Below are 13,438 nucleotides of genomic sequence, written 5' to 3'. Positions count from 1 at the left end.
TTTTTGTGCACTGTTTATATAGCTTCTAAAATTAATAAATGTAAATTAATAGATTAATCAAAGTTAGACAAAACCTCCAAAAAGCAAAATCAGACAGCAACAATTATTTTGCCTTTATAATCTTGGAACTGTGGTAGAATATATAACAGAAGTTGTATTATACGGTTATTTTGTTATAAGCTAAAGACGCCCCTGGTCAAAGGCTGGCCTTAACTGAATGGCATTAACTTAAGACGTTCAGACTACTGCTCTAAAGTATTGATTCTAATGAATATTCAAAATGTAGTAATAAAACCTATTGATTACAAAAGGGTTCCACTATTACCAATGACTGGTTATCTACATATCTGTCCTAGATCAATGGTGAAGTCAAGCAACTCCCTGTGTTCTGTCCATGTGGGAAGGGCTTCGTAAACAAAGAAGGCCACTTTATAGTCATCCAGACAGAAGCCGAGGTGAAAGTCCTCTACGACGCCGCCCACAGAACAATTGTTCAGATTCCCGGAAGCTATGAGAATAACCTGCAAGCGCTTTGTGGAAACTTTAATAATAATGTTAATGATGAGTTCATGCTTCCTAATGGAACCATCGTCACCGACGTCAATGTATTTGGAGCTTCATGGAAAGTCCCAGGTGATGACCCTACATGCCAGGATGGATGCGGGGACAACTGTCCAGCAACTGATTATAGTCAGACTGCAACAAGCACATATGTAGATGAAAGCCAGACACCTGACAGTAGGATAGGTTTCAGAAAGTGTTTTTAAATGGTCTCTTTTTTATTTTTCCCAGTTTAATCAGCACTTGTGTGAATCTGTCGTAAGACACACATTAAAAATCATTTGAAAATATTCCTAAAAGAAAAAAAAATAGCTTTTTAGATTTTTGAAATGCTTTTGCAAACAAGATTATAATGACTTAAAAATCCCTATAAAGTTAAAAATATTGACTCTTAACCATAAAAACGCATGGTGTTGAAATGTGTTATCTGGATTCGGCTGAATCTAAGGGTGACAAGTCTGGACTGATATGGTATGTCAGGTACATGGAGGCCCAAAAAGCCCCCCACAATGAGTGATGCTATCTCCCCCACAAACATTTTAGCTGCAATTTGTAACTGATTGTATTAGGGATGCACCGAATCCTGGCTTTTTTTTTAAGAAACCGGTTTCGCCCAAATCTGCGGTCCCGGCCGAATCCAAATTAGCATATGGTAATTAGAATTCAGAAAGGGTTAAATGGGCAGGGAAACATTTTTCCGCTGCGCACGGTAATTTTTAACCCCTGCCAATCCTAATCAGCATATGCTAATTAGGATTCAGATTTGGTTCGGGATTCGCCTGAATCCTTCTGGGTGGGTTCGGCCGAACCAAAAAAAGTGGGATCGGTGCATCCCTAGTTTGCATTGACTCATCAGGTGGATTTCACGCAGCTTCCCACGTGGCTGTTGGAGAAAATGCTGCTCGCTCATTGATTTTTACACCCACTGGTGTCTTGGCCAATTTCATGACTAAGCCCCGTGTTTCTTAAAGGAACAGTAACACCAAAAAAAATGAAAGTGCTTAAAGTAATTACAATATAATGTACTGTTGCCCAGCACTGGTACAACTGGTGTATTTGTCTGAGAAAGACTCTCATAGTTTATCTAAATAAGCTGTTTAGTAGCTGTGGGGGCAAGCCATTCAAAGGAGAAAAGGCACTGCTTACATAGAAGATAAATGAAAGAATAAAAGGTAAAATAATAATAATGGTGTTCTACAGAGCTTATACACTATTTAACCTGTGCTATTTAGCCCTTTTTCAGTTGCCGCCATGGCTACAGAGCAGCTTATATAGTAGTGTTTCTAAAAACACACCAGCTGTACCAGTGCAGGGCACTGGCCATTTTTTGCTGAAATTGTTCCCAAAAAGTTTGGAAAATGCTGAATGATGGGTAAAAAAACCTTTTACATTCTCCTAACATGCATTTTTTTTCACCTTTCAAACTTCTAGTTATTATTTGTTTAGACTTGCCCACATTTTCCATAACATTTCTGAGTCTTCTTGTAAAGGGTGTTTCAACCCCTCCCAAAAATATATACAAAAATGATATTGCACAAATATCACATAATGAAACAGAATGTAATCCTGAGCAACTTAATTCATGTTAAATTAGCATTAAACATAAATTAAATATTCAATAAATTAATTAAAATTCAATGTAAATGCAATTGTGTTAAATAAAGTGTCTTGCAATTCATCCACAGTTTGCATGGACTACTCATACTGTCGTTACAATGGGGTAGGGTTTGTCATTGGTTGAGAAAACAATTCTCTTTTAACCAATGAAAAACAGTTTGCCATAGCTGTTCCCATATTTATCACTTTCCCTTGGTTCTCGATTATCTGTCATTGGAAGAGTATGGTTGAAATGGTGGAGAATGGGATTGGATGGAAGAAAGAATAGATGCTTTTAGTGCAATTAGGCCACCTAAAAAGTGTTAGAAGTTTGAGGAGATTAGAATGCCTAGGGTAAATGTTTTGAGTAACTGGAATCTATATTGTCTTCCCCGCCCAATGGCTTCATCTGTACTGCATATATCCCCTCCACTTGCCAGAACCATCACATCTTCCTAAAGCAAATAGCAGCTTTCACCCGGTGGCCATTTTTCCTCTGATACATAATTAGATACACTTAAATCTGCAAACAGCATACACACACACAGACCCTTATTCAGCGTACATTTCATCAAGAATGCAGGCTTACACAGGCAGAACTGTCTTTGAAAAACGTTCTGCTTTGTTGAGCACTGTAATGATTAAGCTGGGCTCAGGACGGAAGGTTAGGAGAAAAAAATAAGAGCAGACAGCTAGAGCAGAATTTCTATGGGAACAAGCAATGCCATCTCTTCATTGGCTGCTAGACTGGGGGGCATGTTTAGTAATCTGAGCTGAGAAAAACTGAGCATGCCCAGTAGCCAAAGCAAATTCCTGAGGGAGGGGGTCGAGTGGGTTAGAGCAGGAAAAGGAAATCCAAGTGATTAAGGGGATGCTGCAGCCTTACTATTAACCTCTGGACAATCAGTGTGGCAGGTATTGAAAGATTTCAAAGAGGCTGTTCACTAATTAAATTATTAATTGCAGTTCTGGTAGAACAGACTATGGCATGGAGCCATATTACAGGGGGGGGGGGATGAAAAAGAACTGTAGTTTGGTGGTCTGTCAGTTCCACCATTCAGTTCTCAATTTGCACAATATGAAGCCCATTGGTGTTTCTCCTATAGTGTGTAACTAGATAATATTTTTTGCTGGTAATTCAAACGCTGCATCCAAATAAATAGGACATTACAGTTCTGTACATTTAAATAATCTGTGACTGTCTGTATATTGTTTTAGCCTATAGAGCTAACACTTCATTCACATAGAAGCCCAATGTGACTCTGAGGAGGATCAAAGTCATTCCAGCAAGCACGTTCACAAATGTGCCTTTCCCGGGCTTTACAATGCCTATTTATATTTTATTTTTTTTCCTATTCTTTTTTCCCAATCCCTATCTATGAATTCAACTTTAACTGACATGATGACATTTAGTAATGGGTTAATATTACACAATATGTTCATAGGATATATTTTTTTTTATTGGGCCATAGGAAATACTAAGGTTCCGCGTTGTAAAAGCTTAAAGCCGGCTCCGTTCTCAGAGGCAAATGCTAAACTCGGATGAAGTTTTTATTATTGGCTATTGATCCAGTTATTGGCTGGGATCCAGCTGGTTTCACCCAGGGCTGGAAACCAGCCAACCTTTTCTTTAAGTGCCTGTTTCTAACTGCTTTATTATCAACAAATGTAAATCCTGCATTTAGCTACAATGATTCCAAGAGTTTTCATTGTCTCACAAAATAATACTGTAGGGGTCCATAGGGTTAACTTGCCCCTATGGCTTTAAACCCTACCACTTCCTTAATCTGTGCTGTTACTGGGCAAAGTCTCAAGAGTTTGCCTTATTGGTTTATAGGTTGACTCCACCCTTTGCACTCCAATATAGTCTTTAGCAGAGGGGTGTGGCTTCCTCTTTGGCTGCCTCTGATATCTCAGGTGGAAGGTCCACTGAGCCTGGGATAAACAGGGCCCCAGTAAAACCTTTTACCCTAGAGTCTTCATCTATTCTAGAGAAGTCAGAGACAGGGACCCTGTGAACAAGGGCCACTTAGACAGTTACTCTTGTAAGAAGGAAGCAAGAGCAGTTTCAGCTCCACCAAGGAAAGTAGCTGGAAGTACCTTCCATACAGGCACTGTTGCCGCAGCATAGGGCCACGGTTAAGATATAGGAGACAGGCAGTACCTTAACCCTGTTCCACAGTCGGCTGTAGGACTCTCAAGCTAGGGGTTATCAACCTGAGGACTGAGGTATCTATCCTGACTGCTCCCATAGGGGTGCCAAGCTGACCAGGTGCATTTACCCTGCCCAGACTCTAAAGGGGGTGGGATAAACCGCTGTGCATCCTCTCTTTGCTGTCCTCACAGTATTGCTATCCTTTACCATCTGTTTGCGAGTATCTGATCTAAAGCTGGCCATACACGCACTGATAATATTGTACTTAACCTCTTTTCATACGATATTCGGTGCGTGTATGGCAAGTTGGTGAGTCGACCGATATCGCAGGAAGCTGCTGATATCGGTCGACTCGCCGATCGGGCGGGTTAAAAGATTTTGAGCAAAATCTGCCTTCAGGGCTGAATCGGCAGAAGGAGGTAGAAATCCTATTGTTTCTACCTCCTTATCTGCCGTTTAAGCCCTGAGCGTTAGTGGCCGATTGAACGATCTTTCGCAAGATCGCAAATCACCACGTGTGTGGCCACCTTAAGGCTGATGCCACACGTGGCGTTTTTACGCTGCGTATTTTCTAATTCTCTCGGCAGCTGAAAAACGCACGATATCATCATCCATAGAAATAACTTAAACAGTCTCGATGGAAAACACACTATGCATAAATACGCTAGAAAACGTGTTACCACGGACTTTTCAAGCGTTTGGCGAAATACGGCAAGCTATTCCGATGTATACACAAAGGCAGCTGCCAGACCTAGCGGAAATACGCGGCGTTTTTACTATTTCGCACTATTAGCACCATGGGAAACGGGATTTGCTACGTCACCAGTACTAGGCTGAAAAACGCCATAGTCAGGGGCTGTGTGGCTTGTGCGGCGTTTTTAGGCGGAGAAAATACGCAGTGTAAAAACGCCATGTCTGGCAACAGCCTTACCCTGCCTCTTTATTTGTCTCTGACAATAAACCTGTCTATAGTTCAACTGCAAGAACCTTCTGGCGTCCATCTTCATTCGCACTGCACACAGCTCAGTGAGTTGTAGTTGTGCTACACCCCTGGTTCCCATATAGCGAAGGCCCATCCTGAAGGATTGAGCCACACGTACCCCAAGCACTAACACCTATACTAGCCTGGGTTTTGACTGTTTTACAGCCAAATAGCTGTTACAGATACTTTCCCCGTTTGTTAGTATTTTGTTCCTTCTTTTATGTGCCCCATTCTCACAGAAGCAGCAGAATTTCCCTGTTGTTTCTTTCCCTACCTGTATATTATATATAAGTATACACGTTCCAATACAAACAGGCCTTACAGTAAAGAACCGCAACTTGTCGCACTATAAAAATGTAATTTCTAACATTTACTGACGTTTCGGTATTAGATTCCAAGGCAAACGCAGTACCCGACCCCTGTGTAACTGCCGCCATATTGGATGAAGCAATGCGCAGGCGCGAATCATTACGCCTCAACGCTGCCGGGACACGCACGCAAGAAAGGGAGTGGCTCCGCCCACCACTGTGATACTATTGGCTGGTTCCTCCTAGAGGCAAATGAGGGGCGGAATATTTAATAACACTTGTGTCGTTTCATTATTATCCCTGTATATAGAATATACAACGCTAGGGATGCTGGGATAATGATCTTGTTCTTGTGGGCTGAGTTTATAGAGCCGGTGCGATAGGGGGCGGGGCTGGGTACCAGAATGCACCGGGGCTGCTGTGCTGGAACCGGAGGCGGCTGGTGTAGCGCTGATCCTCTCAGGTTAGTCCGTGAAGGGTTTGTGGGAATGTGCTGCAGTCTCTCACACACCGTGTTTTATTAGATGACTAGAGGGTGTCTCTTTATACCGAGGTTGGACGTTACAGAGGGTAATGGGTAGATACCCTCACTGTTACTGGGGCCACTGGGTAGATACCCTCACTGTTACTGGGGCCACTGGGTAGAGACCCTCACTGTTACTGGGGCCACTGGGTAGAGACCCTCACTGTTACTGGGGCCACTGGGTAGAGACCCTCACTGTTACTGGGGCCGCTGGGTAGAGACCCTCACTGTTACTGGGGCCGCTGGGTAGATACCCTCACTGTTACTGGGGCCACTGGGTAGAGACCCTCACTGTTACTGGGGCCACTGGGTAGATACCCTCACTGTTACTGGGGCCACTGGGTAGAGACCCTCACTGTTACTGGGGCCGCTGGGTAGAGACCCTCACTGTTACTGGGGCCGCTGGGTAGATACCCTCACTGTTACTGGGGCCACTGGGTAGAGACCCTCACTGTTACTGGGGCCGCTGGGTAGATACCCTCTCTATTGCTGGGGCCACTGGGTAGAGACCCTCACTGTTACTGGGGCCACTGGGTAGATACCCTCTCTATTGCTGGGGCCACTGGGTAGAGACCCTCACTGTTACTGGGGCCACTGGGTAGAGACCCTCTCTATTGCTGGGGCCACTGGGTAGAGACCCTCACTGTTACTGGGGCCACTGGGTAGATACCCTCTCTATTGCTGGGGCCACTGGGTAGAGACCCTCACTGTTACTGGGGCCGCTGGGTAGATACCCTCACTGTTACTGGGGCCACTGGGTAGAGACCCTCACTGTTACTGGGGCCACTGGGTAGAGACCCTCACTGTTACTGGGGCCGCTGGGTAGATACCCTCTCTATTGCTGGGGCCACTGGGTAGAGACCCTCACTGTTACTGGGGCCACTGGGTAGATACCCTCTCTATTGCTGGGGCCACTGGGTAGAGACCCTCACTGTTACTGGGGCCACTGGGTAGATACCCTCTCTATTGCTGGGGCCACTGGGTAGAGACCCTCACTGTTACTGGGGCCGCTGGGTAGAGACCCTCACTGTTACTGGGGCCGCTGGGTAGATACCCTCTCTATTGCTGGGGCCACTGGGTAGAGACCCTCACTGTTACTGGGGCCACTGGGTAGAGACCCTCTCTATTGCTGGGGCCACTGGGTAGAGACCCTCACTGTTACTGGGGCCGCTGGGTAGAGACCCTCACTGTTACTGGGGCCGCTGGGTAGAGACCCTCACTGTTACTGGGGCCACTGGGTAGAGACCCTCACTGTTACTGGGGCCACTGGGTAGATACCCTCTCTATTGCTGGGGCCACTGGGTAGAGACCCTCACTGTTACTGGGGCCACTGGGTAGATACCCTCTCTATTGCTGGGGCCACTGGGTAGAGACCCTCACTGTTACTGGGGCCACTGGGTAGATACCCTCTCTATTGCTGGGGCCACTGGGTAGAGACCCTCACTGTTACTGGGGCCACTGGGTAGATACCCTCTCTATTGCTGGGGCCACTGGGTAGAGACCCTCACTGTTACTGGGGCCGCTGGGTAGAGACCCTCACTGTTACTGGGGCCGCTGGGTAGAGACCCTCACTGTTACTGGGGCCACTGGGTAGATACTCTCACTGTTACTGGGGCCGCTGGGTAGAGACCCTCACTGTTACTGGGGCCACTGGGTAGATACCCTCTCTATTGCTGGGGCCACTGGGTAGAGACCCTCACTGTTACTGGGGCCGCTGGGTAGAGACCCTCACTGTTACTGGGGCCGCTGGGTAGAGACCCTCACTGTTACTGGGGCCGCTGGGTAGAGACCCTCACTGTTACTGGGGCCACTGGGTAGATACTCTCACTGTTACTGGGGCCGCTGGGTAGAGACCCTCACTGTTACTGGGGCCACTGGGTAGATACCCTCTCTATTGCTGGGGCCACTGGGTAGAGACCCTCACTGTTACTGGGGCCACTGGGTAGATACCCTCTCTATTGCTGGGGCCACTGGGTAGAGACCCTCACTGTTACTGGGGCCACTGGGTAGATACCCTCTCTATTGCTGGGGCCACTGGGTAGAGACCCTCACTGTTACTGGGGCCACTGGGTAGATACCCTCTCTATTGCTGGGGCCACTGGGTAGAGACCCTCACTGTTACTGGGGCCACTGGGTAGATACCCTCACTGTTACTGGGGCCACTGGGTAGATACCCTCACTGTTACTGGGGCCGCTGGGTAGATACCCTCACTGTTACTGGGGCCGCTGGGTAGATACCCTCACTGTTACTGGGGCCGCTGGGTAGATACCCTCACTGTTACTGGGGCCACTGGGTAGATACCCTCACTGTTACTGGGGCCACTGGGTAGAGACCCTCACTGTTACTGGGGCCACTGGGTAGAGACCCTCACTGTTACTGGGGCCACTGGGTAGAGACCCTCACTGTTACTGGGGCCACTGGGTAGATACCCTCACTGTTACTGGGGCCACTGGGTAGATACCCTCACTGTTACTGGGGCCACTGGGTAGATACCCTCACTGTTACTGGGGCCACTGGGTAGATACCCTCACTGTTACTGGGGCCGCTGGGTAGATACCCTCACTGTTACTGGGGCCGCTGGGTAGATACCCTCACTGTTACTGGGGCCGCTGGGTAGATACCCTCACTGTTACTGGGGCCACTGGGTAGATACCCTCACTGTTACTGGGGCCACTGGGTAGATACCCTCACTGTTACTGGGGCCACTGGGTAGATACCCTCACTGTTACTGGGGCCACTGGGTAGATACCCTCACTGTTACTGGGGCCACTGGGTAGATACCCTCACTGTTACTGGGGCCACTGGGTAGAGACCCTCACTGTTACTGGGGCCACTGGGTAGAGACCCTCACTGTTACTGGGGCCACTGGGTGGTAGATACCCTCACTGTTACTGGGGCCACTGGGTAGATACCCTCACTGTTACTGGGGCCACTGGGTAGATACCCTCACTGTTACTGGGGCCACTGGGTAGATACCCTCACTGTTACTGGGGCCACTGGGTAGATACCCTCACTGTTACTGGGGCCACTGGGTAGAGACCCTCACTGTTACTGGGGCCACTGGGTAGAGACCCTCACTGTTACTGGGGCCACTGGGTAGAGACCCTCACTGTTACTGGGGCCACTGGGTAGAGACCCTCACTGTTACTGGGGCCACTGGGTAGATACCCTCACTGTTACTGGGGCCACTGGGTAGATACCCTCACTGTTACTGGGGCCACTGGGTAGATACCCTCACTGTTACTGGGGCCACTGGGTAGATACCCTCACTGTTACTGGGGCCGCTGGGTAGAGACCCTCACTGTTACTGGGGCCGCTGGGTAGATACCCTCACTGTTACTGGGGCCGCTGGGTAGATACCCTCACTGTTACTGGGGCCGCTGGGTAGATACCCTCACTGTTACTGGGGCCACTGGGTAGATACTCTCACTGTTACTGGGGCCACTGGGTAGATACCCTCACTGTTACTGGGGCCACTGGGTAGATACCCTCACTGTTACTGGGGCCACTGGGTAGATACCCTCACTGTTACTGGGGCCACTGGGTAGATACCCTCACTGTTACTGGGGCCGCTGGGTAGATACCCTCACTGTTACTGGGGCCACTGGGTAGATACCCTCACTGTTACTGGGGCCACTGGGTAGATACTCTCACTGTTACTGGGGCCACTGGGTAGATACCCTCACTGTTACTGGGGCCACTGGGTAGATACCCTCACTGTTGCTGGTGCTGCTGGGTAGAGACCCTCACTGTTGCTGGAGTCACTGGGTAGATACACTCACTGTTGCTGGGGTCACTATGTTAGGCACGTGTTCATTTGCCGGTAAGGTGCTTATTTCTGGTGCATCACCCCTGATGTAAATTACAATTGATGCTGTAGATCCCCTCCCCATCTGCCCCTCCCCATCTGCCCCTCCCCATCTGCCCCTCCCCATCTGCCCCTCCCCTGGCATGTATGCAGCCATGGCACTTTACCTATTCCTGTTCAGAAACTTACATGTGTATATTTTTTTTCTTGTTTTCTGATAGTTGGGAAAAGGTTGACTATTACTCAAAGAGATCAGCCAACTTTCCCAGGATCTGAGGAGCCTACAGACTGTACAATCAGTTGGATTTGTTTATTTACACCATCTGGCCGAAGAAGACTGTGCTCACTCTTGGGCCCACTGAGGCCCAACAATACTGAAATATAGACTGAATGATGCCTACTCATCCTCAGGAATCTCCAGCTAACTCTCGGCTACTCTTACACCCTTCTCTGCAACCAGTTCATAGCAGTCATAACATCTCCCGCTACCAACTCAATCAACTTGGCTTGAACTAATATGACAAATGGCATGACATTTGCCATTTTGTTTACGGAACATACTGCAGCAGCTTCTGTTTAAGTAGAAGGAAGGGAAGACGGTCAAGGGAAGACGGTCAAGGGAAGACGGTCAAGGGAAGACGGTCAAGGGAAGACGGTCAAGGGAAGACGGTCAAGGGAAGACGGTCAAGGGAAGAAAATAGGGAAGAAGGTCAGACGGACCATTCCAAATGTAGTGTGTGCAGTTGGAGCATCTCAGCATTAACTGTGTATACTAGGGACGTAGTGGGAGTTCTGGGCCACCGTTAGATAAGGAGGAAGCACATCAGCCCGAGGGTTTGAGGAATCGAGCTCAGCTAGAACTGGTGCCTTCCCATATGTCCCATCATATACATAACCTTCTGTGAGTGTATTTTCCTTGAAACATGGACCATTAAAGAATGCAAAGTGTGATGGGGCCATCATGGAGGCATCTTGCTTAGTTGCCCCTGGGCCTAGAAATTCACCTCTGATGTATGAAATGGATACAGACATGGTTGGTGGATATAATGAATCCACAGGCTCCAGCCAGGTCAGCACTAGCTCAGGGATAAAGGTAGAGGAAATTGATGCAGATGGAGCTGTTGACCCTTACTCAGGAAGCATTCGTGGAGATGGTGGGACTACGCAGGTTGTACAGGCCGATATTTCTACACCTCTCGTTCCCGTCGAGGTGGCGAGCTCTCCGTTCAGAGGGACTCAGGGTAGGTCGGCAGTTTGGGACTTTTTTGAGATTCCCCCTGGCCATACCGCTGGCAACTCAGTTGTGGTCATCTGCAAGATATGCGGAGCCCTAGTAAGACGAGGAAGTCCCGGCTGTCGACTGGGAACCACCTGCCTTTTTAATCATCTTGGCAGGGTCCATGGGAAGCATCTGCATCGAGGACCTGCTGCCAACCAGGCATTGCTGCCCCAGAATTCCAATTCCCTGACTTCTTCTGCAGATGGCAGTAGGGTCACCGGGTCTTCCACCTCTTCCCATGCATGGGGCAGGGAGGTGTCCTCCACAGAGATCATGGTATTGAACCGTAGGCCTAACAGGCAACAGACACGGAAGAACTATGTGCCCGTTCCGCTAAGACATCAGCCCCATGCAGCCTGTAGACGGCAGGAAGCCAATCAGGGCATTAAGGAGACAAGGGATCGGGGTGGCAGTCGGTTCTCTGCCCACCAGCGGGCGCTAATGGCACGTCTGTATTCGGATGTTCTTATCCATTGCGACCTGTGCCATGTATTGTTGTCCTCAGGCGAGCGAGACCAGCACGTCCGCGACACAATCATCATGACTCACATGAGGTCCCAGCATCCTCAGCGATTCTGTCGCTTGGAACGTGAAGCTGCTCGAGACCTGCTTCGTGGTGACCTAGTGCTTTGTTCTACAGAACATAACCCCAGCTGTGAGGCAGGAGGTCCGATCGACTGAGTCTCTAACATTTTGCCCCGTCTGCCTCTCTTCAAGATTCAGCTGCCACAAGGACAGAAAAGTTTCCCCTAGAACAGTGCTGTCCAACTGGCGGCCCGCGGGCCGCATGCGGCCCGCGACCCCCCTCTGTGTGGCCCCCCACCTGTCTGGCTGCTTTGATGGTTTACCTTTGAGTAAGCATTAAATGGTATCAGTACTGAGATTAACTGCCCCCCTGCATGGTTCTCACCTCAGATTCAGGCTGTAATCCCTCTGTATTGTTTAAAAATGTAATCCCCTGTGTTTTTCACACCTTTTAATCTATGCATTGTTCCCCCCTGCAGTGTTCACACCTCAGGCTCAGACTGTAATCACTCCCATTGTTCACTTCTTCACACCTTCACAGACATAGGTACTGTAGGCAGAGTATGGCACATACAGCCAGCATAGGGCAGGTAGAGTATGGCACACACAGGCAGCATAGGTCAGGGAGGGTATGGCACACACAGGAAGGGTAGGGCAGGTAGAGTATGGCACACACAGGCAGCATAGGTCAGGGAGGGTATGGCACACACAGGAAGGGTAGGGCAGGCAGAGTATGGCACACACAGGCAGCATAGGTCAGGGAGGGTATGGCACACACAGGAAGGGTAGGGCAGGCAGAGTATGGCACACAGAAGCAGCATAGGGAAGGCAGAGTATGGCACACACAGGCAGGGTAGGACAGGCAGAGTATGGCACACACAGACAGCATAGGACAGGCAGAATGCTGCCTTTGTGTGCCACACTCTGCTTGCCCCATGCTGCTTGTGGGAGGTGAACCTGGCAGGGGTTTGTTGTGGGAGTTTGTTAGCAGTTGGAAATAGCCATTAAATGGTTCCTAAGGTGTGTAATTATGTGCTGGGGGTTGCTCTGCTATCCACAGGGGAGGAGGAGGCATATGGAATTTAAGGGTATATCTTAATATGACATAATTCTTTCACATATGAATGATGGTTGATATCCCCACAGTAAGGACCAAGCATTTGGGATTTTGCTGCGCTACCACCATTGTGATAAAATAGGTGTGGTTTGAGTGGGTGTGGTTTCAAAAAGGGGAGTGGTCAAAACTGGCTTCCATTAGCGGCCCTCCACCATGTATGCTAGAGAAATTCCGGCCCTCGGCACCGTAGAAGTTGGACAGCACTGCCCTAGAACATATGATTAGAACAAAGATCAAGCTTCCTAAAGAGGTCGTAAACCCAACACTGTCCCACAGCGCCCCCTAGCTTTGCTATAGAAGTTGTCAAAAAACATAATTATAGATGCAAGGAAATTCCCCAATGAGAATTCTACTGAGCAACAATCTGATTGTAAGTGCAAGAGAAGTGACCAATGAGAATGCTGATTCCCAGCACTGTGTCAGGCCCCTTGCTGGTACCTTACATATAGAGATAATGATGGCATTTTTCCCCTCATTATATTGCACAGGAATCAGACATGGGGATAAAGGGACAGACTTGTTCAGTGCTGGGAAACTGTGCTTATTGCTCCCAACTCCAATTGCAGGAACAGAGAACAGGGAG

General features: G+C 48.5%; 1 protein-coding gene and 1 long non-coding RNA gene across 3 annotated transcripts; one reads left to right on the top strand and one right to left on the bottom strand.

The window, feature by feature from the left end:
• Positions 1-248: 248 nt before the first annotated feature.
• Positions 249-5,759, bottom strand: LOC105947979. The gene is made up of 2 exons (XR_001171386.3): positions 5,673-5,759; positions 249-854 (listed from the first exon to the last, which is right to left on the bottom strand). It is a non-coding gene; the product is annotated as an uncharacterized LOC105947979 (long non-coding RNA).
• Positions 5,760-5,906: 147 nt separating this feature from the next.
• LOC101730294 (zinc finger BED domain-containing protein 6) lies at positions 5,907-13,200 on the top strand. 2 transcript variants are annotated; one of them, XR_001923298.2, is made up of 3 exons: positions 5,907-6,065; positions 10,156-11,960; positions 13,062-13,200. XR_001923298.2 is itself a non-coding variant. In XM_004916412.4 (2 exons), exon 2 carries the CDS (start codon positions 10,896-10,898, stop codon positions 11,892-11,894), a length of 999 nt encoding a protein of 332 aa, XP_004916469.1. In that variant the 5' UTR covers positions 5,907-6,065; positions 10,156-10,895; the 3' UTR covers positions 11,895-12,096. The 2 variants fall into 2 exon arrangements, 1 of the variants encoding a protein (XP_004916469.1); XM_004916412.4 differs by lacking the exon at positions 13,062-13,200 and having other exon boundaries at positions 10,156-12,096.
• Positions 13,201-13,438: the final 238 nt, after the last annotated feature.

The sequence above is a fragment of the Xenopus tropicalis genome, chromosome 7 (genome assembly GCF_000004195.4).
Source record: "Xenopus tropicalis strain Nigerian chromosome 7, UCB_Xtro_10.0, whole genome shotgun sequence".
Lineage (NCBI taxonomy): Eukaryota > Metazoa > Chordata > Amphibia > Anura > Pipidae > Xenopus > Xenopus tropicalis.
The sequence above is the reverse complement of the archived record's forward strand: the minus strand, read 5'-3'. Positions and strand labels throughout refer to the sequence as shown.

Coding starts and splice junctions, on each gene's coding strand:
- LOC101730294 (XM_004916412.4), top strand. CDS start 10,896: ATGGAGGCATCTTGCTTAGTTGCCCCTGGGCCTAGAAATTCACCTCTG.